Source organism: Hemitrygon akajei, chromosome 14, assembly GCF_048418815.1.
Source record: "Hemitrygon akajei chromosome 14, sHemAka1.3, whole genome shotgun sequence".
In the NCBI taxonomy this organism is placed as follows: domain Eukaryota; kingdom Metazoa; phylum Chordata; class Chondrichthyes; order Myliobatiformes; family Dasyatidae; genus Hemitrygon; species Hemitrygon akajei.
The window spans coordinates 51,241,017-51,268,027 of record NC_133137.1 but is presented as its reverse complement, the minus strand read 5'-3'; the positions used below and the strand labels follow the sequence as shown (position 1 = coordinate 51,268,027).

The following is a 27,011-nucleotide window of genomic DNA, read 5'->3' as shown; positions in this document are numbered from 1 at the left end:
CCTCTGTCACTGCCGCATCTGCTCCCAAGATGAGGCTTTTCATTCTAGAATGAAGGAGATGTCCTCCTTTTTCATAGAAAGGGGCTTTCCTTCCTCCACCAGTAATGCTGTCCTCAACCGCATCTCTTCCAGTTCGCGCACATCTGCTCTTAAGTCATCCTCCCGCCACCCTACCTGAGATAGGATTCCTCTTGTCCTCACCTACCACCCCACCAGCCTCTGTGTCCAGCACATAATTCTTCAAAACTTCCGCCACCTCCAATGGGATCCCACCACCAAGCGCAGCTTTCCTTCCCTCTCCACTTTGCACTTTCTGCAAGGATTGCTCCCTACGAGGCTCCCTTGTCCATTCGTCCCTCCCCACCGATCTCCCTCCTGGTACTTATCCTTGCAAGTGGAACAAGTGCTGCACCTGCACCTACCCCTCCTCCCTCACTACCATTCAGAGTCCCAAACAGTCCTCCCAGGTGAGTCTGTTGGGGTTATTTACTGTGTTTGGTACCTCCTGTACATCAGTGAGACCCGGTGTAGGATGGCAGACTACTTTGCTGAGCATCTACGCTCCATCTGCCAGAACAAGTGGGATTACCCAGTGGCCACCCGTTTTTATTCCACTTCCCATTCCCATTCTGATATGTCCATCCATGGCCTTCTCCACTATTATGACGAGGCCACATTTCGGTTGGAGGAACAACACCTTATATTCTGCTTGGGTAGCCTCTGAACTGATGGCATGAACATGGATTTCTCAAACTTCTGGTACCACCTCCCACCCTACCCCACAGACTCTCACAGCTACCTGGACAACACCTCATCCCACTCTACCACTTGTAAAAACGCCATCCCCTTTTCCCAAGTCCTCTGTCACTGCCGCATCCATTAGATTGTTTCATTAAAATGGGCCTTTTTCTTTTTTTGCTTTTTCTTTACTAACCCTTTAGTCAAATTAAGAATGATAAAGCTCAATTGTTTAATTGTATGCAGTGTACTGTCTGTTATTTCATGGTATGGATTTGTAACGGTAACAAATCACACAGCATCCACACAAACCGGGGGTTTCAGGATGGTCAATCTCACATGTTTGGCAGGGCCAGAGATTGTCTTTCCTAGACTTACGCAGCCAACAGAACCAGAGTGTTTCACTCAGATTTCCAGCATCTGCCAATTTTCGCTTGTTTTAAATATACCTAATGACTTGGCCTCCACAGCCACCCGTGGCAATGAATTCATTGATTCACCACCCTCAGGCTTTCCAATTTCCTCCCCATCTCTGTTCTAAAGGAATGTCCTTCTATTCTGAGGCTGTACCCTTTGGCCCTGAACTCGTCCACTATGGGAAACATTCTCTCCATATCCAGTCTATTGAAGTCTTTCAATATTCAATAGGTTTATATGAGAACCTCTTCATTCTTCTAAACTCCAGTGAGTAAAGGCACGGGGCCATCAAATGCATCTCATATGTTAACCCTTTCAGTCCTGAGATCATTCCTGTAAACCTCCTCAGGAACCTCAATGTTGAAGAGTTGATCCATAATCTCTCTCTTCCCATCCTCAGTGAGCCTCATACAAGAGCAAAATCAGAGCCCAGTGTGGCTGAAGATGGAGCCATAGAAGCTTCCAGCAAGGCTTATGGGCGAAGGTGGGGGGAAGCAGGGGTGTGGATGTCCCAACTGCAGTAGTGGAAGATCAGAAACTATCTATCATTGTGGGCTTCTGCCTGTTCGCATGACCTGCAGGGTTATTTTGAGCAAGTTCAGCCAAGGCCATCAATGGCTCAGTCGTAGAACAGTACAGCACAGGAAGAGGGCCTTTGGCCCACAATGTTGTGCTTAACGAATTAAAACTGCATTAGCCAATGTGTGTATGCCTCCACACAATGTCCTTATCCCTCCAATCTCTGCACATTCATCTGGCTATCGAAGAGCCTCTAAAACGTCTACCATTTTTGCCCCCAACACCTCCCCAAGCAGTCCATTCCAGGCATCCACCACTCCTCTATGTAAAAAACTTGCCCCGAGAATGCAGATCCATTGGACCGATATTTAGGATGAGGATGTTGTCAGATGAGGAGAGATCAAGTAAGGATGGCATACACTCAGAGGGGTTCGAGGGAATGAATGGTGATGTCACACGTCTCCAGTCAATCAGCATGAGGGCTGTTTCCTCAGGCTGCAATGTCTGGAGCCTAGACTTCAGCATTTTAGAGCTGAGGTACAGGAGATACCTAATAAAGTGGCCACACTGTGCTGTCTTTTAATCTTGAATTATTCATAGAGTAATGAGGGAGATGGAGCAGTCAATGAGAAAGTGACCAGAACATCGAGCGATGGGTAAGTATTAGGCAGCATTCCAGGGAAATCTTTGGCATGTGCTTAAATCTGATATCTCAGCATTAAAGTCATTAATCCTAAAACCTGCAGAGATGAAGAGGCCTCAACCATCAAAATTTGCCTTGCATCACACTAACAAGGTTCATTAACCCACCTGCAAGCTGTATGCTAATCATAACTTTACCCTTGCAGGATTGCTTCTCTTGGAGTTACCTCTTTTCCTGTTGATGGGTGCCACAACATCAGGTTCATCATCCTTCTTCTTACTGCTCAGATCATTAGTGTTGACTGACACCGTGGCCCTTATCTCTTGCTGGGCCACCTGCATTCGATCGTAGAACACCTTGAAGAATTTCTCAGATTTCTTCAGCTCGTTCAGCTGATGGTGCAATGAGTTCTAAAATTTTGGAAACAGATTGGTTAGCAGAGGGGCAAGTGTTTTTTCAGAATTAAGTTCTCTGGTCCATGACCTACCTGGGTCTGGGTGTTTCCTCCCTCTAACAAGGCAATGCCAAGCATAATACTTTCTTCAAAGATCCTGCTGTTCTTTGTGTTTGTGATGAGGTCAGTGACCAGCTCAGATGCCCCTTCACTGTCAAGGTGGCACTGAATGTCGTAGACAGAAATCCCACCCTTGTCTGAATCCGATGAGGAGCTGCCTGTGCCAAAACATTATCAGATACTTCAGTTTCAATTTTAGAATGAGTACATCTGCCCCTTCCAGCAAAGCACAGGGACCAGCGACACAAAAGGCTACAGATGCTGGAATGTGGAGTAACCAACAATCTGCTGGAGGAACTCAGTGGATCAGGCAGCATTTGTGGATGAATGGACAGTCAACATTTTGGAACAAGACCATTCACCAGGACTGGAAAGAGAGCAGATAGCATGTTCTGTTACCGCAAAACAACAAATTTCACAACATAGATCTGTGATAGTAAGCTTGATTCTGATAAAGGGTGGAGGGATTGGGTGGAGCAAGAGGGACTGGACAATAGGTGTATCAGTCTTTTCATCAGATGAAGTGCCAGTGACCAGCAACACAAACCAGCAACATTCTTCCTCCCCAGATGCTGCCCAACCTACTGAGAGTTTATTTTACATTCTGCTTTTATTTCAGATTTCCAGCACTTGTAATATTTTGTTATTGTCAAAGTTCAATTCTGGTCCATTTAATAAAAGAATAAAGTTGGACCCTAAATTTTAATTTTTTGGTTCAGGTTGTAGCTGATCTTCATTCCAATCCTCATGGTAATGAGCTTGAGCACACAGTAAACGTGCACCTCCCAGACCCCAACCCGCCCAGAATCAGCAAATTTCTACCTTACTAGAGGAACAGACATGAAATGCCGGGAGATCCCAGGAGGACAGGCAACATCTATGGAGGGGAATAAAAAGCCGGTATTTCAGGTCAAGACCCTTCACCGGGGCTGGATAAAATGGGAAAGGGGGAAGGAGCACAAGTTGGCAGGTGATAGGTGAGACCAGGTGAGGTGGAAGGTGGGTGGGTGGAGGGTGGAGGATGAAAAAAGAAGCTGGGAGGTGATAGGTGAGACCAGGTGAGGTGGAGGGTGGGTGGAGGGTGGAGGATGAGAAAAGAAGCTGGGAGGTGATAGGTGAGACCAGCTGAGGTGGAAGGTGGGTGGGTGGAGGGTGGAGGATGAAAAAAGAAGCTGGGAGGTGATAGGTGAGACCAGGTGAGGTGGAAGGTGGGTGGAGGGTGGGTGGAGGGTGGAGGATGAAAAAAGAAGCTGGGAGGTGATAGGTGAGACCAGGTGAGGTGGAGGGTGGGTGGAGGGTGGAGGATGAGAAAAGAAGCTGGGAGGTGATAGGTGAGACCAGGTGAGGTGGAAGGTGGGTGGAGGGTGGAGGATGAGAAAAGAAGCTGGGAGGTGATAGGTGAGACCAGGTGAGGTGGAGGGTGGGTGGAGGGTGGAGGATGAGAAAAGAAGCTGGGAGGTGATAGGTGAGACCAGGTGAGGTGGAGGGTGGGTGGGAGGAGGGTGGAGGATGAGAAAAGAAGCTGGGAGGTGATAGGTGAGACCAGGTGAGGTGGAGGGTGGGTGGGTGGAGGGTGGAGGGTGGAGGATGAGAAAAGAAGCTGAGAGGTGATAGGTGAGACCAGGCGAGGTGGAAGGTGGGTGGGTGGAGGGTGGAGGATGAGAAAAGAAGCTGGGAGGTGATAGGTGGAAGAGGTAGAGGGCCAAAGAGAAGGAATGTGATAGGAGAGGAGAGTGGACCATGAGAGAAAGGGAAAGAGAAGGGACACCGGAGGGAGCAGATGGGCAGGTGAGGGCAAGATAAGAGGTATTGATGTTACTATTACATATCTTCCAACTCCATTCTCTAAATACCACCCTCATCCCCAATCACTTGTTCCTATCACATTTGGGCAGAAATTCACAAACCTACTCTGATCTCTCAAATCTAAACACTGGGTGTTGGCCATATGAGGTAGTTTTGTTTCTGATCTAGAAAGTCATGGTTTCATGCCCACCCTGAGCAATTATCCACATAACGAGAACATAAGAAGCAGAAACAAAACCAGGCCATTCAGCCCCTCAAGCCAGCTCTGTCCTTCAGTAACATCATGGCTGACCTGATTGCTACCTTAATTCCTTCCTGTCTGATCCCTATAACCTTTAGGATCTTTATGGACTAAAAATATATCTGCTTCGCCTTGGATTTACCTACTGATCAAGTATCTACTGCTCTTTGGGGTAATGAAATTCAAGCACCCTTGGCCTTCAGGCTGAAACAGTCAATCCTTTATCCTAATCCTTCCCATCCTTGTTCTATCTCTCTCCAACAGGGGAAGCATTCTCTTGGAAGCCACCTTGTCAAGCCCTCTCAAAACATACAGGTCTCAATAAGATCATCTTCTGAACTCTTATGAAATTTGGTCCCATTTATTCAACTGTTCCTTGTAATATCTTTGCCCAGGAAATGCTTTTGTAAACTTCCCTTGCACCATCTCTACGAGATAAGTTTATCTTTCTTAAATGAACCTATTGAAAGTTGTGTAAATATTCCAGGTCTGTGCTGCTGGAGCAATAGTGCTCTGCAAAATCTCACAGGTCTGCAGTTACAGTTGTTGTAGTGGATGGCTGTTTGAGTTACTGTCAGCTTGAACCGGTCTGGCCATTCTCCCCTGACCTTTCTCAAGGCATTTTTGCCCACAGAACTGCAACTCAATGGATGTTTTCTTTTCTTTTCACACCATTCTCTGTAAACTCTACAGACTGTTGTGTATGAAAACCCTAGGAGATCAGAAGCTTTGGAGATACTCAAACCAACATGGTCAAATTCACTGAGATCACATTTCTTCCCCTTTCTGATGGTCGGTCTGAACAACAACTGAACCTCTTGACCATGTCTGCATGCTGTTATGCATCGAGTTGCTGCCACATGATTAGCTGATTATATTTATGAGGCTCTCTGTCAGTCAGGGTCAAACATGGATGTTCTGTCCTTGCTATCTAAGAGTTACGTAGGTTAGGGCAGTACAATATGGAGAGTCAGCTGTTGCCAATGTAGCAGGCTCCTCCTCACCACGCATCTGATGAAACCAAAGGAACGGCAGAGACTGATATGGTTCAGCACTAGCACCATCGCGGGAGTTGCCAGTCAGTGTAGAACTCGATGTGGGACTGCCTTAAGGACTCCAGCTCTGTCATTTTCCTCGGGGTTTACTCCCATAGTCTTCCCCTCGAGTGGGTATAGTCACAAGACAGCGGAGGTTTGAGATCAGAGTTTTTCTTCTCTTAGATGATCTGTCAACCACAGCTGACAAGCCCCATCTGCTCAAGGCGACTGGTTTTAAGGCACCAATAACCTACCTTTGCCCCTTCTCCAGTCACTAGAAACGGTTTCACCGGGCTCAGTAGCTAAGCTACATGTGAAGCCAGGAGATGGATTTGGTTGTCAGAGGATATCTGAGATGTACGCCATTGGGAGCTTATCCCCATTTCCAACCCCAGCTATAATACATATGTGTGTGCGTGCATGGGTGCGCACACACGCATGCGCGTGCGTGTGTGTCTGTGTGTGGGTGTGTGCGTGCGTGTGTGTGTGTGGGTGTGTGCGTGTGCGTGTCTCTGTGTGTGGGTGTGTGCGTGTGCGTGTGTGTGTCTGTGTGTGGGTGTGTGTGTGCGTGCGTGCGTGTGTGTGTGTCTGTGTGTGTGTGTCTGTGTGTGGGTGTGTGTGTGCATGCGTGCGTGTGTGTGTGTGTGTCTGTGTGTGGGTGTGTGTGTGCGTGCGTGCGTGTGTGTGTGTCTGTGTGTGTGTGTGTGTGTGTCTGTGTGTGTGTGTGTGTGTGTCTGTGTGCGGGTGTGTGTGTGCGTGCGCGTGTGTGTGTGTGTGTGTGTGTGTGTGTGTGTCTGTGTGTGGGTGTGTGCGTGCGTGTGTGTGTGTGGGTGTGTGCGTGTGCGTGTCTCTGTGTGTGGGTGTGTGCGTGTGCGTGTGTGTGTCTGTGTGTGGGTGTGTGTGTGCGTGCGTGCGTGTGTGTGTGTCTGTGTGTGTGTGTCTGTGTGTGGGTGTGTGTGTGCATGCGTGCGTGTGTGTGTGTGTGTCTGTGTGTGGGTGTGTGTGTGCGTGCGTGCGTGTGTGTGTGTGTGTCTGTGTGTGTGTGTGTGTGTGTCTGTGTGCGGGTGTGTGTGTGCGTGCGCGTGTGTGTGTGTGTGTGTGTGTCTGTGTGTGTGTGTCTGTGTGTGGGTGTGTGTGTGTGTCTGTGTGTGGGTGTGTGCGTGCGTGTGTGTGCGTGCGTGTGTGTGTCTGTGTGCGTGCGTGTGTGTGTGTGTCTGTGTGTGCGTGCATTTGTGTCTGTGTGTGGGTGTGCATGCTTGTGTGTGTGTGTGCATGCGTGCGTGTGTGTGTGTGCATATATATAGTGGATTCTTGTTAATCGGGGCAGCCACTTACTGCTCAGTACAGTTCCTTACTTGCATCAGTCTCGCGCACTTGTGCAGTGCTTAGACACTACACCATGCTCACAGCAAAGTTTTTAAATAGTGTCATTTTCATGTATTTGTGATTTTTGTCACTGATAGCTGGCGAGAAATAAGCAGCAAGAAAATTTAGAATCATTTTGCTCTCTGTGTTTCAAGCATTCAGGCTTGGAGATGCTAGAAATGGCTGAGGGTGAAAATCAAACAATTTCACTACTTCAACCAGTTAGTTGAAGAATTTGAAGGTAACAGCAACAATCTTGAATGTTACAATGAAAATGAAGATTTGGAGGATGCAGTTGTTGAAAGCATTGTATGAAGGCAGTCCGTTATCAGCACTAGGTGTCTGTGGAGATTTTGTTCATTTACAGTCAATCAAAAGAAGACGGCAGTGTGTGGGTTGTTTGTTGTATCTGAAGATGGCAGTGAAACCTATGCGTGCATTTTCAAGGTGGTAATGAGCTGTCCAGTAGCGTGTGGATGGAGACACAGGAGGCTGCAGAGTCTGGAATCCGGAGCAACACACAAAATGTCAGAGGGACACATGTCATGATGTGGTCTCCTCTATGTCAGCGAAACCAAGCACTGACTCAGTGGCCATCTTGTGGGACACCTGTGCACTGTCACAATGGTCATCTTGTGCTCCCGTTCGCATGTCACTTCAGCTCCTCTTCACACTCCCATACCATCCTCCACCTTCTCCAATGCCACAGTGAAATCAAATGCAAACTAGCTGATCAACACCTCCTGTTCTACAGCCCAATGGTATGGACATTGAATTTCCCAGCTACAGGTAAGCCAGTCCCATCAGTTCTCCCTCTGCTCTCCACCCTCATTACCGAGACTCATTATCCTCCCTTACTGGCTTCCATTCGCCCATCACCCACATACCTCTCCACCTGGTTTTTTCCACCCCTGATTCACCTTTCTTAACCCTTTCCCCAACCTGCTTCAACCTCCACATCATCTCTCCCTTTCCTGGCCCAGCCTTCACCTACCAGCCTCTATCTCTAACCTCCCCACTCCATCTGCAAATCTGCTCTATCTGCCCAAAGTTTTCCCTTGTCTGCCTTCACCTGCCACCCTGACTCGACACTCCTGCCTCTCTCACCCAGCTGCCATTTGGTTGCACATATCGCTAACTCCTCCCTCTCACTCACATTCACTGACCGTCTCCTCTCATCACTCGGCCCTAATGCAAGATCTAGACCTGAAACAATTGGCCCCCGATGCTGCCTGTCCTGCTGAGCTCTTCCGGTAATTTATATTTTTGCTCTGCAATCCAGCATCTGCAGTTTCTTGTTTCTTAGTCCTGTCTGTTGCTTGTGGCAAGTCCACGTTGGCAGTTGACGTAACCTTGGATAACCATGGATTTACCTCCGGCTTGTCCCGCCTTAGAGAAGCTCCCAGCGGTCAGTGCAGCATTAACGCCGCTGCCGTGTCCATCCCCTCTGTAGATGCTACGGTGGTTGCCAAAGTAACGGAGCAGAAGGATCTTCCTCAGAACGGTGCCCTTTAAAAACCAGATCAAAAAGAGCTTGTTAAATGTATTAGCTTAGAAAACAAACCTGCAACTAAGATGTCACAGAATGAAAGAAAAAATATCGTTTCCCAATTCCAACCATCCTGTGTTACGACACTGTAATACTTGTTAATGTGAACGATATCGCACTAATGAGGGCTCCAGTCACAGGCATCACAAGAGAGTCTGCAAACCCTGAAAATCCAGAGCATCACACATCAACCTCAGCAGGTCAGGCTGCATCTACCTGTTATAGGGAGGTTGTGGAGGCACCGGACAGGGGACAGAAGAGGTTGCTTGGAATAGTTAGCATGTGCTAACGGGAGAGGCTGGACAACCCTGAGTTGTTTTCTCTTGAGCAGCAGAGGCAAGGGGAGATTTGATGGAGGTTGATAAAGCTACGTATAGAGTCAGAGTACTACAGCATAGAAACAGGCCTTTCAGCCCATCCAGTCCATGCTGACCTGAATTTCTGCCTAGCCCCATCTACCTGCCCCCAGACCATTGCCCTCCATAGCCCTCTCATCCATGTAATTATCCAAACTTCTCTTAAATGTTACAAATGAACCCACATCCACCACTTCCGTTGGCAGCCCGTTCCACTCTTTCACGCCCCTCTGAGTGAAGATGTTCCCCCTCAGGTTCCCCTTGAATAATCCACCTTTCCCTTTAAACTTATGATCTCAAGTTCTAGTCCCACCCGATCTCAGGGGAAAAGCCTGCATGCATTCACCCTATCTATAGAACCATAGAACACTACAGCACAGTACAGGCCCTTCAGCCCTCCATGTTGTGCTGACCCATATAATCCTTTAAAAAAAGTACTAAACCCACACTACCCCATAACCCTCCATTTTTCTTTCATCCATGTGCCTGTCCAAGAGGCTCTTAAATACCCCTAATGTTTTAGCCTCCACCACCATCCCTGGCAAGTCATTCCAGGCACTCACTACCCTCTGTGTAAAAAGCTTACTCCTGATGTCTCCCCTAAACTTCCCTCCCTTAATTTTGTACATATGTCCTCTGGTGTTTGCTATGGGTGCTCTGGGAAACAGGTACTGACTATCCACCCTATCTATGCCTCTCATAATCTTGTAGACCTCTATCAAGTCCCCTCTTATTCTTCTACACTCCAAAGAGAAAAGTCCCAGCTCTGCAAACCTTGCTTCATATGACTTGACCTCTCTACTCTTGAACTCAATCCCCCGTTAATGAAGCCTAGCATCCCATAGGCCTTTCTAACTACCCTATCAACCTGTGCAGCGACCTTGAGGGATGTATGGATTTGAACCCCAAGGTCCCTTTGTTCATCCACACTCTTAAGTAACTGACCATTAATCCTGTACTCAGTCCTCTGGTTTGTCCTTCCAAAATGCATCACCTCACACTTATCCAGATTGAACTCCATCTGCCATTTTTCTGCCCAACTCTTCAGCCTTCATAATTTTGTATCTCCTCTAAGATCTTCCCTCATTCCCCACTGTTCCAGGAGATAATGTCCCAACCTTTTCAACCTTTCCCTAACAAGTTCCAGCAACATCCCTGTAAACTTTCTCTGCACTTTTTCAAGTTTATTGATATCTGTCCTGCAGGTAGGTCTCCACACAGAACTTCACACAGTTGTGTGAGGCATTGATATAGTGGACAGATGGTATCCTTTCCCTGGGGTCAAAATGTTTAAATCTGGAGGGCATGCATATAAGGTGAAGAGGAGAAAGTTCAAAGGAGATGTGTGGGCCAAGGTTTATTTTTGCACAGAGGGTGCTGGGCAACTGGGTAGTGGTGGAGGTAGCTAAAACGGAGGGACTTTAGAGGCTCTTAATTAAGCAGGTGAATGTGCAGAGAATGGAGGGATATGGATATTGTCAGGCTGAAAGAACTAGGTGTCATTAGTTCAATTAATTCATAACATCATGAGATGAAGGGCATTTTCCTGAGTGTCCTGTTCAAAGTTTAGGTATTATCCAAAGCAAATGTGTCACCTGTACAACTTTGACCTCTGCTCGATCACAGTCACTCAGTTTGTCCTCTCCACCCCCTCCTCTCTCTGCAACTTCAAACATACGTGTCTTATCCCATTTCCCATTTTGACAAAGGGTGCTTGATCTATAATGTTGATTCAGTTTCTTTCTCCACAGAAACTGCCGGATTTGTAGGACATTCTGGCAATATCAGAGGCGGCAGTTGCTGGGATCTGGAGCAACAAACAACCTGCTGGAAGAACTCAGCAGATTGAACAGCATCTTAAGGGGGGTGAGGAAATGGTAACATTTCAGGTCAAAACCCTGCATCATTGGTCCTAATGCAGAGTTTTAAACCAAAACATTGACAATTCCATTTCCCTCACAGATGCAACTCGATCTGCTGAGTTCCTCAAGCAGTTTGCTTGTTGTTGGATAATCAGTTTTGTTAATCAACCAATCTTGTTTTACAAAGATTGTGGGGATTACCCTTGAGAGTCACCCTGGTCCTTCAGAGAGGTAGATGATAATCACAAGAGCCACTCGATCACCAGTGCCCCATCCACGAGCTGAACAGAAACTAATTCCTCAGGTCAGGAGTTCTACAACATCAGAAGAAGTTATACAGGCTAACTGGGAGTATAGAATCAAGAAGCATTTTTTCCATATAGATAGTATGGGAAATCTGTAAGCCCTCTCCCTCCCAAATGCTGAAAGTCACTGGACTTTGCAACACTGTGATGATAAGTAATTTGGAGGGAAGACTGTCTGGAATGTAGAGCCAAAGATGACAGAAAGCTCAAACGGTTTATTTCTAACTTCTCATGGAGAATTGACCACCAGAGCACTTCTGCTGAGGCAGAGGGTGCTGATAGCTGGATTCTGAAGTATGGTTCAGAGCCAACAGCTCCCATTTAACATGGTGAAACTTCAGAAACAGGTTAAGGCTGGGTGTGAATCCGTCGGTTTTGACAGGCGTGTTCACATGTTGAATCAACGCATCAGTTTTCTAAGCACAGTGATAGAATCCGAATCAGGTTTATATCACTGACATAAGTCATGACATTTGTTGTTGTGTGGCAGGAGTGCAGTGCAGGCACAACTTATAATAATTAAAAATAATTAGTGCAAAAGAGGAATGTTCATGATTTAATATTTAATAGTCTGTTCAGAAATGTCATGGCAAAGGGGAAGAAGCTGTTCCTAAAACGTTGAGTCATCAGACTCCAGTACCCCCTCCATAAAGGTAATAATAAGAAGAGGGCATGAAAGGGATAGATAAGATAGAGTCAAGAAAGTTGTATTCACCGATAGATGAGACTAGAACTAGGGAACATAGCCTCAAGATTCAGGGAAGTAGATTTAGGATGGAGACGAGGAGGAACTGCTTTTCCCAGAGAATGGTGAATCTGTGGAATTCTCTGCCCAATGAAGCAGTCCAATTTAAGACAAGGTTGGACAGATTTTTGCATAGTAGGGGAATTGTGTTATTGGAGAAAGGCAGGTAGGTGGAGATGAGTCCATGGCCAGACCAACCATGATCTTATTGAATGGCGGAGCAGACTCAATGGGCCAAATGGCCAACTCCTGCTCCTATTTCTTATGTTCTTATGTAGGGCATGTTCTGGATGGTGCAGATCCTAAAAGCTGGATGCAGCCTTCTTGAGGTACCACCTTTTGAAGATTTCCTTTTGAGGCAAGTGCTGAACTTTGCCTGGGGTCCTTGTGGCCTCCAAATCATCCTATCCACTGGACGATATATTGCGGGGCAATAATCTGTAGTCTGACCTGTTGCAACAAACAAGCCCATTCTAATGAAGGATCATTGATCAGACGCTGTTTCTCTCTCTGCAAACCTGAGCATTCCCCTCTTATATCAAAACCAAAACTAACTCATGAAGGATTTTTAAAAAAAGTCATGGTTGAATGTTTCCTGTGTTACCAGTATTGGAAAACTATGGCAACACACGATGACAATGATCATATTCAATAGCTGTTCAGTAGCTTGACCAGAAACATGGAATATCTTTGAACTACGTGGTCCACTTCCTCAACAAATACTAGAGCACATCTTGTTTTCTGATTTGGACTCTCTTTCAAATAGTCCACACTTCAATGCCCAGCCAAATAGTATTTTGTCATATTTCCTTGTAATATAGAGGAGGCTGCTTAGTCCATGGAGTCTATCCCAGTTCTTTGAGTATTCCAATCGGAACCATCCCTCCAATTACTTCCTTGCCGATCACCTCCCCTGATTCTCCTCCACTCACTGACACTAGGAGCACGTGAAAGTAGACACTTAAATTACCAACGGCAACTCAATCTGTTGAGTACACAAGAGAGAAAATCTGGATTTTATTTTGACTGTGAGTTTTCAAGCATCTTACACTCAGCATGGTGAAGTGAAATACGAGAGGGCAAAGTATCTCTCTCACTGCTCAGGCAACAGGAATACATAAAGTGTTCCCTGTTCGCACTCTAAATAATCCTGCATAGCAATTGGCTTGCAATAATATGCATCATGTAGAAATCTTTCTTTGGGAATCAGCAAGCCAAATAGATGCTTATACTTTTTTTTGGATTGGATTGCTTTATTATTGTTGTGTGTGCAGGGAGACACTGCTGTGTGCTAACCAGACAGATTATCATTAAGGCAGCACGTTGGAGTAATGCTTAACATGATCACTTTACAGTGCAAACAATCACTAATTGGGGTTTGATTTCTGCTGCTGTCTGCACATTCTCCCCACGAATGCGTGAATTTTCTCCGCGCACAAGTTTCCTCCCACGTTCTAAAGACGTACAGGTTAGGGTTAGTAAGTTGTGTGCAGGTTATGTTGGCATTGGAAGCAAGGCAACATTTGTGGGCCGCCAACATCACAAAATGATGGATTTCACTGTATGTTTTGATGTACTGTGACAAATATAGCTAATTTTTAATCAATCTTAATGCACGATCGAGTATTGCAGCTACAGAGAAAGTGCAGTACAGGTAGGCAAATTAAGTTCAAGAGACACGACGAGGTAGACTGGGAGGTTGAGAATTTGCCTGTATCGAATGAGACGCCCATTCACCAGTTTGATGACAGTGGCAAAGAGCCTGTCATCAGCCTGCCTTCAGCAGGTGCGTTTTCTGCCTGACAGAAGAGGGAGGAAGACAGAAGGGCTCCTTGATTATGTGCTTACTGGAAGTCTTTCAAATACATCTGGGGAACAATGATTTTATCTACTTGATAAGTATTTTAGATATTATTCTGGCTATATATAGTAATCCACAAACATATTACCAGCAAGTAGTGTGATTGACTTAGAATTCAGGTAATTGCTTATTTGATGCTCAGTGGACCGACAGCATTAAATACTGTAAAATATGTGGTTCTACACAGCTGCTCTGTTCATCTACCTCTGTGCTTCCCTAGTAATTATTGTTTCTACTGGCAATCTGATGCATGAAAAATGAATTGAATTAGTTTCAGTTTCCAATCTTATCCAGGAGAATGAGGCATTTTAGTTCCACTGAACGCATCTCCTGGTAAGAGTGGATATTCAGTACTTTCTGATAATTCACCCTTTGCTGTGGATGGCTTTAAACACTGATGATATGGGAAGGCCAAAGAACAAAGAAAAATCTAACAGGGAGGAAGAATCAGAAGTTCCACCTTGGATTTAGGGTAGTGGCATGCCTTAGATTGCATCTGTTAGGGGCATTAAGTTGCTAAGGAAATTCAATTAAACTTGATCCCTAATAAATTGGAATGATGAGAGAATATCTTATTCATGAATAAGGGAAGAATGACTTGCTAACGGTGTGATTGTCAAGTCTTCCAAAGAATGATATTCACAGCCTTTTTTATACATGCACACAAAAAGTCAATTAGATCTGTCAAAGTTTACAAAAAAGTGTGGTGAAAAAGGCACAACAGCGCCTCTTCCACCTCAGACAGTTGAGGAAGTTTGGTATGGGCCCCCAAGTCCTAAGAACTTTCTACAAGGGCACGATTGAGAGCATCCTGACTGGCTGCATCACTGCCTGGTATGGGAACTGTACTTCCCTGAGTCGCAGGACTCTGCAGAGAGTGGTGTGGACAGCCCAGTGCATCTGTATATGTGAGCTTCCCACTATTCAGGACATTTATAAGAACAGGTGTGTAAAAAGAGCCCGAAGGATCATTGGGAGTCCGAGTCATCCCAACCACAAACTGTTCCAGCTGCTACCATCCGGGAAATGGTACCACAGCATAAAAACCAGGACCAAAAGGCTCCAGGACAGCTTCTTCCACCAGGCCATCAGACTGATTAACTCACACTGACACAACTGTATTTCTATGTTACACTGACAATCCTGTTGTACATACTATTTATTAAAAATTAGTATAAATTGCACATTGCACATTTAGTCGGAGATATAACATAAAGGTTTTCACTCCTTGTACATACTGTATGAAGGATGTAAATAATAAAGTTAATTCAATTCAATTCAATTCTTATCACTTCCCAGAAAATGTCATAGTCCCTTTCCTGCCCACAACACAAAGAGACAGGTTGTTGAAACATCCTTGAAACTAAAATAGATTATTGCCAGCATGCTGAGAACCCAGGCCCAATGGTGAGCCTTTATTTATGATATATAGAAGGTTCATTAAATCCTTAGATCCAACAAGTCATTAAAGTACAAACGTATAATTTGTTTTATATGTCAATACCTGACAGGTGAAGGAAAACCAGACACACTGTCTAATTATCAGAAACTTGACAGCCCACAGGTCCTCTCTACAATCTATGAGCTTCACAAACGAAAAGCTGGAGGAGCTCAGCAGGCCAGGCTGCTTGTATTTCCAGCATCTGCAGATTTTCTCGTTTGTGAATCTATGACCTTCACTGTCTCCATCTTGTTTATGCACCAAGGCCAGCACTAGGCATATTGCTAATTAAAGGAAGGTAATAACTCACCATTTTTCTTCCACAGTATCCCACCTTCCCTGTACACAGGCAGCTGATCAAACACACTCCCTAGTTTTTCAGCTCAATGCTTTGACCAGGTCGCTGCCTCTCTACTTGATGAGTTCCCTCAAATTTGGTGTTGCCAAAACCCAAAGCCAAGTGATAGCAAATGGAATGAGTCGAGATGAGCATCTGTACGAATGTCTGTAAGGGGTTAGCATGGACAAGATGGGCTGAAAGGGCTGTGTTTGCAGGGCATCAGCTTACAAAAACTGAACCCCACCTTCTCCCCCCCCCACTTCCATTGGGAATCATTTCCGAAAAAGAAAAGAAAGATGAGCTTTATTTGTCATGCGTACATTGAAACATCCAATGAAATGCGATGTTTGCATCAAATCAAATCAGCGAAGATCGTGTTGGCTGACTCACAAGCGTCTCCATGTTTCAGGCATCAACACAACATGGCCACAACTCACTAACCCCAACCATACATCTTTGGAAAGTGGGAGGATACCGGAGCACGCGGAGGAAACCCACCTTGTCATGTGGAGAACGTACAAACACTTTACTGACAATGGTGGGAATTGAACCCTGATCTTACAGCTGAAATTGTAAAGAGATTGTGCTATCTTCTATGCTACATTCGTTAAGCAGCAGCAGCCCAAGTCAGAGGGCATCAGCAGGGCACATCTAACAATTTACAATGATTGCAGTTCCCTTTTCATCATACATACCACAGATACGGAGCAGGGAGTCTGTATATGCCACACCCACACCCCGCTCCCCATGACAAAAGGAAGATGGGGCGGGGGGGGGGGGGGTGATTATTCCCATCTGAAAAAATGTGCTTAACACCAATTCTAGAATTAAAATGCAGCAAAGACACATTTTAATTTACCCAGAGCACTCAAGAGAGAACTGTGGTGAGGTAGAATGTGATTATACTTGCAGCTCCAATTACTTTAGAAATCAGATCTATCGGTGCTTGTCTTTCACATGCAAACCACATGTAAGGGTGATCTGCTCAGGTCACATCATATTAACGACTCACTTCCAGGTGAAATCATATATTGGGAGCAACACACACACAATGCTGGGGGAACTGGGAAGGTCAGGCAGCATCCATTGAGGGAGGTGAAAGATGGCACAGTAGCGCAGTGGTGAACGGTTGAGCCAGTGAATCAGGGTTCAATTCCCACCACTGTCTGTAAAGCCGTCCAGGAGAGGGTTGTTGGAGTCAGCACCAGAGGCAGTGTGGTGCAGCGCAGTGTCACTGCTGCCCTCCAGTGATTGACAGCAGAAGACAAACTATTTTGCAAGCAACTGCAGACTGCTGCAACATTCATGGACTCTGGGACTTGGGCTATAATTTTTTGTGTGTGTGCTGTATTTTGCTGCTTTTTTATATGTGCTATATGTGCCTTGTGCTGTGTATGACTGTTGGTACTGTGTAATGAGCCTTGGCCCTGGCAAAACACTGTTTCATTTGGCTGTTTTCATGGGTGTTCATGTATGGTTGATCGACTATTACACTTGAAATTGAACTTAAGTATAGTACATCAAAAATGTATGTTCTCTGATTGTTATGATAATCAATTATCCAGGGCTAAGGAGATCAGGACCCCAGCTTCACCGGCCCAGCTGAATGTCAAACATTGCTTGACTTATGAGAGTTTTCACAGAGAATGAAGGAAACACGGAATCTGGGTTAGTTAGTGGGCCCCTTTAACATTTGGATGGAAGGTAAAGGAAATTGGAGGAAACACCTCAATTGTATTAACAATGTGATCCAAATTTCAGATGAAATAATATTTCTTTTAAAATTAAGTAAAAGACTCCAAAGCATTAGAATCAGTCTCAGTTTTACTGTCATTGGCATAAGTTGTGAAATTTGTTGTTTTGTGGTAGCGGCGCAGTACAATACATAAGAATTATTACAAGTTACAATAAAAATATATATTAAAAATTAAATAACAAGTGCAATAAAGAAAGCAAAAAATAGTGAGGCAGTGTTCATGGGTTCATTGTCCATTCAGATATTTGATGGCAGAGGGGACAACGCTGTGTCTAAAATGTCTTCAGGCTCCTGTACCTCCTCCCGATGTTCTGAGAAGAGGGCAGTGGGTGGTGGGGGTCCTTGATGATGGAATGATGGATTACTTTGAAGAGGAAGGAAGTTGATCTCATTGTTGTGAATAGGATTCATGTTTGAACCAACATCGTTTCGTTTATCTCATTGCTGTTTGTGGGAAGCTGTTACTTTGTTTTCCTCTTTTTCAAAGGCAATTGCATTTCAAAAGCACCGCCTGCAGTGCACTCAGTGACTCAGGATGTGAAAGGCTCTTTATAAATGCAAGTTCTTCCTTCATAACATATGACAAGTGTTTTACAAATCTTGATAGATTTTAACAGTAAATAATTAACCCTTGGGTAAAGACATGGGAAGGCAAAACTTTTGTTTTCTGCTGCCATGGAGAAGGAGCAAAGTGAACAGCTTTTTGCCGAGAGCTAGCATCTTCATGATGGGTCAAACAGTCCCTTAGCCCTGCAGGGTTCTATCATGGCCAGTCAGAGAGTGACTGAATAGCTGTACAACCAATGGGAATAAAGCAATCCTGGTTATCAACACTCGCTCTAAAAGTGAGGCTGTGTCTGGTCCCCCTGGACTGTGCTGAGTGGGTGATGATTAAAATAACCAGCAGTTCCTCGGACTGGTGTGATGTGACTGTACAATGGTGTTCACTCAGGAGAAATCACAGAGAAACTCTCAAATGCACTTTAGCTAATAAAACTGAGTGGGTCTGCTGAGCCGAGATAGTTGCAACATTGCACAAGGCATCTGTGTCTCTATATAATTGGGGCTGCTGATTACATATGATTATGCAGATTAACAAGCCATAATTTTGGCGTTCTGCTGCCAGTAAAGTATTACTGAGGGAAGGGAATTGCTGTTAGTAAGTAATAAGCCCGTCAATTAGTTCTGTATGATCCAGCTGGGAGGGGAAAGTCACGACTCGAAGGTTTGCCTTCCTGTGCTGTAGTGTGTGTAGGAGGTAAAACGGCACTGCATTGTCGCCATGGAAACATCCCAGCCTCCTAGGTGGGCCACAGTGTCAAACACAGTGAGCAAACAACTGTAATAAACCCAGATATGAACTGACAGCAAAAACCTTCCTCAGAAAACAATAGGTCAGCACAGAGGAAGAGACAGAGAGGAGTTCATGTGGCTGTCAGGACAGCCCAGTGTTTTTCCTAGTTGAGAAGCTCAAAGTCGGTCATAGTCACAATCCCTCCCCACCACTGGCCACATTCCCAAGGAAAGCAACATCCATCATCAGGGAACCCCACCATCCAGGCCATGCTCTCTTCTCATTTCTACCATCAGAAAGAAGGTACAGGAGACTCAGGACTCATAACTCCAGGTTCAGAAAAGTTATTGCTCCCAACCATCAGGCTCTGGAACCGGAAGGGATAACTTCACTCCCCCCAAAATGGAACTGTTCCCCCATCCCATGGACTCATTTTCAAGGACCCTACAACTCGTGTTCTCGATGTCTATTATTTATTTAATTATTATTTTCCCCCTTTTTTTCTTTTTGTATTTGCACAGTTTGTTGGCTTTTGCACACTGGTCCTTTATCCATCTCTGTCGTGTGCAGTTTTTCATCGATTCTATTGTGTTTCTTCCTATTTACTATGAATGGCCACAAGAAAATGAATCTCAGGGTGGTATATGGTGGCATATATGTATTTCGATATTAAATTTACTTTGAACTTCAATGTAGAAACAAATTCATCTTGGCTACAGCACGGGGTTACGTCATCATCTTAAGCAGAGTTGGTTCAACTCACTCTCCCACACTTCCGCCACCTCCTACGTGATCCCACCACCAACCACATCTTCCCCTCCCCCCCCCCCCCCCACTCTTGGCTTTCCGCAGGGATTGCTCCCTACGCGACTCCCTTGTCCATTCATCCCCCCATCCCTCCCCATGGACCTCCTTCCAGACACTCATCCCTGCAAACGGAAGAAGTGCTACACCTGCCCCCACACTTCTTCCGTCACCACCATCCCAGGCCCCAGACAGTCCTTTCAGGTGAGGCACCACTTCACCTGCGAGTCAGCTGGGGTGATATACTGTATCTGGTGCTCCCGATGTGGCCATTTATACATTGGGGAGACCCGCCACAGACTGGGAGACCGTTTCGCTGAACGCCGGCACTCGGTCCTCCAGCGGTGGCGGGATCTCCCTAAGGCCACACACTTCAATTCCACAGACCATTCCTACTCCGACATGTCTGTCCATGGCCTCCTCTACCGTCAAGATGAGGCCACACGCAGGTCGATGGAGCAATACCTTATCTCCCGCCTAGGTAGCCTCCTACCTGCCGGCATGAACATCCAACTCACTGACCTCCGTTGATACCCCTGCCCCCTACCCTTACCCCCATCCCTATCTATTATTTTAGTTTGGTTCTCTTTCTCTCTCTTTTCCCCCCTCACTATAATCTCTCCCCCGAGCCCTACCTTTCTTTCTCTTTTATTTCCCATAATTCTCCACCTTCCCCCCTAGCCCATTTCCCTCCAGCCTATCACTTCCCAGCTCTCTACTTTATCCCTTCCCCCACTTCTTATCCCCCCTCGACCATCCCATGTTACTTCACTCCTGATGAAGGGTTTTGGCCCGAAACGTCGTTATTACCTCCTCCCATAGATGCTGTTTGGCCTGCTGAGTTCTGCCAGCACTTCGTGTTTTTTTACTCACCTTCTTTAATTGGTGTTTTGTTTAATGTGTATTTAATTAGTTGAAATAGATCCACTTACATTCGCCATGAATAGACAGTGAATCTTATTCATTCCACTGGCACTCTCATAGTGCAATATGACCATTGCACTTGGGCTTCAAGTCAACGGAGTGCAGCTTGCGTGTGCAATCTAAGCACAAGATTGACGTAATCTCACCAATGATACCCACGTTCCTCAGGGAGACTCTTTCAGATTGTACGCTCACTCGCAGTAGTTGGGAAGCAGGCGTTTTAGCCGGGCAAAATGCAATATTATTGACACACGCCTTCCTAATTATTCATTGCTCAGATGAAATATTGGTAAAGCAAACCAAGGTCCACAGCACACTTTATAAGACCAAGCTTTCTGGAATGGTTAAACCTCTATTTCACTCAGCAGGTAGTGAAGCCCAGGCATGGTCTACCGCCTCTCACATCACATGTGAATTGTTTCATCCCGGGCAACACCCTAAAGAATGTGATCTACCCCCTCACCAGTGCAACAGTATCCCTAAGTGCAGCAACCAGAACCACACACAATATTCCAGCTGCAGCTAACCAGCGTTTTGTAAAGCTGTGCCAAGACCTCGCTATGCTACGTCTAGCTAATATCAACTAGCACCCTCTATGCCTTCTTCACAAACTTTCCAACTGTGCTGCCACCTTCAAAGATCTATGGATTTGTACACCAAGGTCTCTTTGTTCCTCAATAGTTCCTAGTGCCCTGCCATTCGTGTACTCTTATCTGACTATGGAAAAATGCATTACCTTATACTTAAGTAAGTAATTAAGAATATTTATTGTTATTAAAGTACATATATGTCACCGTACACTATTGTGATTTTCATTTTCTTGCGGGCATTTACAGGAGAAGAAAGAAATACAATAGAATTTATGAAAAAAACTATACATTAGCAAAGACTGACAACCAACCACTGTGCAAAACAGACAAATTAAAATCATTAGTGCATTTAGACGGTTCAAAAGTGCATTTTCTAAAGGGAAATTGCAGGCTACAGTTTGCAGCAATAACAATTTTGATGAAGTATATTGAGTAGTTTTGTGAACTGCCCGCAAAATGTCTCTATGTATTGCCAGCGGCATCTTAGACTTTTCAGAGTTAAACTCCACTTTGTCTTTTCTCTGCCCAGTCTTACCCACTGGTAATATTCTGCTCATTCTACAATTTTAGTATATTCTGTAACCTTATAACCATTCACGATTAAGTCACTAATGTATGTTATGAACAGCAGGGGTTCCACTGCCAATCCCTGTGGTGTACCACTGGTCACAGGCTTCCAACCCCGCACATATTGAGGAATGAAGAGAAGAGCTTTGGAGCAGGAGTATGTCCCCTTGCCCTTCCACACTACTCTGCCATTCTTTATGATCATAGTTGCTCTGTGCTGCTCTCAACTGTCAGATCCCCATTCCTCTCAATTCCTGAATCTTTCCAAAAAATTCATCCACATCGAATGATCCAGCCTTGAGGCAAAGAATTCCAGAGATTCACTACCCTTTACCTAGCTTTGAGTATATTAAGTTTTCCAAAATGATTAGTATTTTCCTCTTCGCTTGTCAACTTGACAATAACAGGTGTTAAACTAACCATACTATTGTTTCCCACCTGACAAGGTCTCCTATCTTCTGGTAACTTCCCATAACAGAGTGAGTTTTGAAAACTTTTACCTGATGCATGCACTAACCCTGCAGCGATACCCTTGGGTGCAGACCATCAAGTCCTGGTGCCTTGTCACCATTAGCCCCCTGAGTTTCTCCAATGGCACATCCTTTATTACTTCAGCAGATTTTCCCTGTGATATAAAATTAGCCCATCTACTACCTTCGGTATAATTGCCGTGTCCTCCATGGTGAAGACTGATTTTAAAAAAAGATTTCTGCCATTTTTTTGTTCCTTGTTATTAATTTCCCAGCCTTATTCTCTGGAGGTCCCACACCTACCTTAGTGGCTTTCTTCTTATTTGCATGTCCAGAGAAACTCTCTTATTTGTTTTGATCTTACACTCAAGTTTTTTTTTCCTCAGAATCAATTTTTCCCTTCAAATGAAAATTTTCATCTTTTGTTACCGGATCCTAATAACTTCCCAGTCCTCAGCCCTACCACTAGCCCTTGCACATAGTTTGCCCTACCTTTCAATTTACCAATATCCTTGACCTCCTTTGTGAATGACACGCTGCCTCTTTCTTATAGAAACTTCTATTAAAAACCTTTAATAATAGTAATAATAATAAGTACTTTATTAATCCCAAGTGGGAAATTATTTCATTACAGCAGCAACATTCAAAAATACACTTAGCAGTAATAACATATGCTGTATAAAGATAATTATTGAAACCTCTTCCGAATTTGAATAAATTCTGGCTGAGCATTACTCAAACAACTGGTCCGTATCTGCCATGCGTCTACTGACTTGGCTCACAGCACACTTTCCCAACGCACCTTAGACAAATCCCCACTCATACCATGAGAACTGCTCCTATTTACATTGAAGATGGTGGTTTGGGTCCTGTGCTTTTCTCCTTCCAACTTCATCTGGAATTCTTTCACAGTCTGCTCACTACTTCCTAGGAGATCTTTAACCACTAGATTTCTTATTAATCCCTCCTCACTACACATGACAGAATCTAAAGCAGCCTATTCATATGTAGTTTCCACAACGGACTGCTCTTCACTGACTGTGAAGAGGGTAGGGGCAGTCCGAGGTTACGATAGGCGCTGTAGAAACACCAGGCTTTCTTTCTCTGTTTATGAGAACCCGTGCACTAATTGATTATGCTCTGCTCCACCCCCCTGGAGTGCTTGAGGGCAAAGGATGTTCTACCAGCTCCAGGTTCCAGCTGCTCCATATCCACGTGCTGGTGAAGGCCAGGGAGCTCGTCCTTGGAATCACCTCCCTTCCCCAGCGCCTCCAGTCATGTTTCACATCCCCAAGATGTTCACATGGGTAATCACATGGCGCTGTGCCTTTGCCAAGATGGAAAAGGATCCCCTCTAATGAACACTTGGCTGCTGGATAACCAAACCACACAAACAAACCTGAGATTCACTGAATAAAACCCATTAATACTTCATTAAATAAAAAGGTTGTTATCATTAAATCAGTGCCAAATTAAAACTGACCTGTACCACACCATTTACAATTGCTTATGCTAACCCTTACTTACTACAAATACAAAAAAAACCTTCAGGAGTTGGATGTCTGGAACAAAAGAAATGGGCCAAAGAAACTGAGAAATAAGTTAACTATTGGCAGAGATGCAGGTGGCTCAGTAGTAAAGTCTATAACATAATAATGGGGTTAAAAGAATAGAAAAGGTCTTTCCATTTTTGGAAGGTACAAAACTGGAAAACATAAAATAATAATACAGCTACATGTGATGAAAGAAACAGGGTTGACATTCATCAACTTGAAAAAAATAACTCGATTTCTCTCTCCACAGATGCTGCATGATGTGCTGAGTATCTCCAGCATAAACAGTTTTTGTATGAGGTCATAACACTTTACTGCACTGCTTTGTGGGTTACAATTCAGAGTTCAATTCTCATATAGTTTACAGCAGAGTTCAGAATTGTTAGCCTTGCTGCACTGGCCATACCCAAAAGTCACTGGGTTTCTTTATAAATGGTTCAGTTTATTTTCTGGAAAATAGATGGAATAGGTGACGAGAGAATGCAGTGATAATGAGACATGGATTTTAACCTCCAGTATTTAATTGGAGATCTCTTCCTATCAAGGACTGGATAGTGCACGGTTGGACTGACTTAGTGGAGACTCTGTGGGGGCAGAGGGAAGTGGTGAGGTAACACTGGCTGTTCTCAGGAAAGTTGTGATTTTGAGTAACACTGCTGAAGGAGAAGCATACAAATAAGAAATAGGTGGGCCAAGATATTTCCTCAGAGACTGCAGAGCTGTGGGGAGAAGAAGCCCCAGCAGCTGGTGAAGAAGTCTGCTGCAAACAGGCCTGTCCAGACGGGGTCTAGGTCCAGTGGAGAGGGATGAGATTCCAGAATCAGGTTCAGTTTTTAACAGTTCACTTTTGGGCTCTGAGCCAGACCATTATTTATCGCTGTCCTCAGCAAGGACGTGAAGTAGGACATGGTGTTTTCAGGGTAATGTTGCCAAAGAACTGACTACAAATGAGAAATAGGCCTAATGATTGGATCCCCTCGCACGAATGGTCAGCATTGCAGGTGAGCAGGGTCACTGCCGGAGTCTGTGTTTACTCTGGAAGTTCAAACTGGGGATTGCTGCTGTGGAGAAAGATCGAGAGGTTCTGTTTTCTCAAAGAGGATTATTGCTTTATTGTAGAAATGCAGGTGGCAGAACTTTGAAATGAAGATATCAAATTTTGGCAGGATCCCACAGGAATGTTCTGAGAAGATGGTGGTGACTTGCCTTCATGAACTGATCAGTGACGTTGATTGGACCCTTCGTAATGTTGTGGAAAGCTGGGGAGAAAAGCTCGCTGAAGAGATTCAGACAGAGTTCCAGAAAAGGTAAGGTGCACAGGTATAATGATATAAGTAACAGGGTAGAGTAAAATGTTTTAAAATTACTACAGAGGGAAGAAGGAAGGACTCTGCTCTTTATTGAAATGCTTCAGCACCCCAGATGCCTCAAAGCACAAGATGAAACGGCCTCACTTCCGTAATTTCTCACCCCTCCCACTTCTCCCTTTTCCCATTCCCATTTCAACTTCCCTCCAACCCCTTCTCTTCTCCTCGCCTGCCTATCACCTCCCTTTGGTGCCCCTCCTCTTTCCTCTTCTCCCATGGTCCACTCTCCTCTCCTATCAGTTTCCTTCTTCTTCACCCCTTTACCTCTTCTACCTGTCATCTCCATCCCCCACCCCACCATCCTCTCACTCGGTCTCACAAATCACCTGCCAGCTTTTACTCCTTCCGCTCCCCCACCTTCTTATTCTGGCATCTTTACCCTTCCTTTCCAGTCCTGATGAAGGGTTTCGGCCCGAAACATCGGATCTTTATTCCTTTCAGCTGCCTAGCTTGCTGAGTTCCTCCAGCATTTTCTGTGTGTTGGACAAGAAGAGTGCCCCTCTTCTTGGGTCATGTCCGAGCCCGTGCGGCCCTGGAGAAGGAGCAAGCAGTGGCCATGGGTACAATGAGGGATTTCTGAGAGTGGAAGGCACCTCAGGGGCTTGAGTGTGTTGTGGACAGAGATGACCATAGAGATTTGAAACGGTAAGTAGAGCGTATCGTGAATACTGTAATATTGTAATCGTGTAGTACATCATCACTGATGAAGCCACCTTTCAAAAAAGGAGAAAAAGAATGAGGCACTTCAGTGCAAAGCTGTGGGAATGCTACACTCTAGGAAGTTCTGAGTGACGGGTTAAAGCCCCATTTGTCCTCTCCAATGCATGTAAAAGGCTTTATGGTGTCTGTTCAGTGGGGAGAAGGGCACTTCTTCTGCTCAATATCTGTTCTTCAGTCAACACCCTCAAGAGATCATCAGGCATGTTAAATAGTTATCAAGGATATAAATCATATTGAGTGGCTTCTTGGTATGCTAAGATGGAACCTTAACCTCACAGTAGACCTCATTATGGTCTTGTACTTAATTGTTTAGAGTCATAGAGTACTACAGCACAGAAACAGGCCATTTGGCCCATCTTATCCATGTCAGCCTGTTCTTCTGCCTAGTTCTATTTACTTGCACACAGACCATAGTTATCCCTACTTCCTTCATCCACGTACCTATCTAAATTTTTCTTCATTACAATTGAACTTGCATCTACTATGTCCTCTGGCAGCTTGTTCCACACTTACATCATCCTGAGTAAAAAATCTCCCCCTCAGATTCTCCTTAAATATCTCACTTTTCACCCTAAACTATAACTTCGAGTTCCAGTCTGACCCAACCTGAGGGGGAAACGCCTGCAAGTATTTGCATGCACTGAACTTTCTCTGTAGCTGCGACACTTCGTTCTGTTATTGTTTAACCTTGTTCTTCCTCAATGTACTGTGTAACAATTTGATCTGTATGAACAGCATTCAAGACAAGTTTTCTTCCTACATGTGACAATATTAAACCAAGACCAATATCAATCAGGCCATTCTTGTATGATGGTGTTAAGCACAAATTTGTTTCCGGATTATAATGCTACAAAAAATGCTTCTTTGGCTTTAAGTGCTTTACAGTGAACAGTGGTGTAGAAATGCAAGTCTCATTTCTTCCATCACTACATGATTACTAAATGTCAGCAATGATTGCAAAGTAAGATTCCATGAAGACCACTGAGGTAACAACCAAGCAAGGTTTAATCTTGTGAATGATTCAGCAATAAATATTGGCCAGAGAAGATCTCCCTGCTTTTCTTCCAAAGTGCCATGGACTCTCTCTGATGGGATAGAGTAGCCAGGTTCCTATCAGTGAGCTCCCACTCACAATCTACAGTCATTATACAAGGAAGCAGAAAAGGTGGGGCCAGTTGAGACCTGTCCCTTCACTAGCAGAGCTACCTTACTCTTCTTGCTTCTCAT

General features: G+C 44.8%; 1 protein-coding gene across 1 annotated transcript in view; it reads right to left on the bottom strand.

The window, feature by feature from the left end:
• itpr2 (inositol 1,4,5-trisphosphate receptor, type 2) overlaps positions 1–27,011 on the bottom strand; it is a 272,542-nt gene that overhangs the window by 53,039 nt on the left and 192,492 nt on the right. Inside the window, exons 38-40 of the mRNA XM_073066048.1 lie at positions 8,654–8,789; positions 2,805–2,989; positions 2,544–2,727 (exon numbers count right to left, since the gene is read on the bottom strand). Coding sequence (XP_072922149.1) covers positions 2,544–2,727; positions 2,805–2,989; positions 8,654–8,789 — 505 coding nt within the window. The remainder of the gene's footprint in view (positions 1–2,543; positions 2,728–2,804; positions 2,990–8,653; positions 8,790–27,011) is intronic.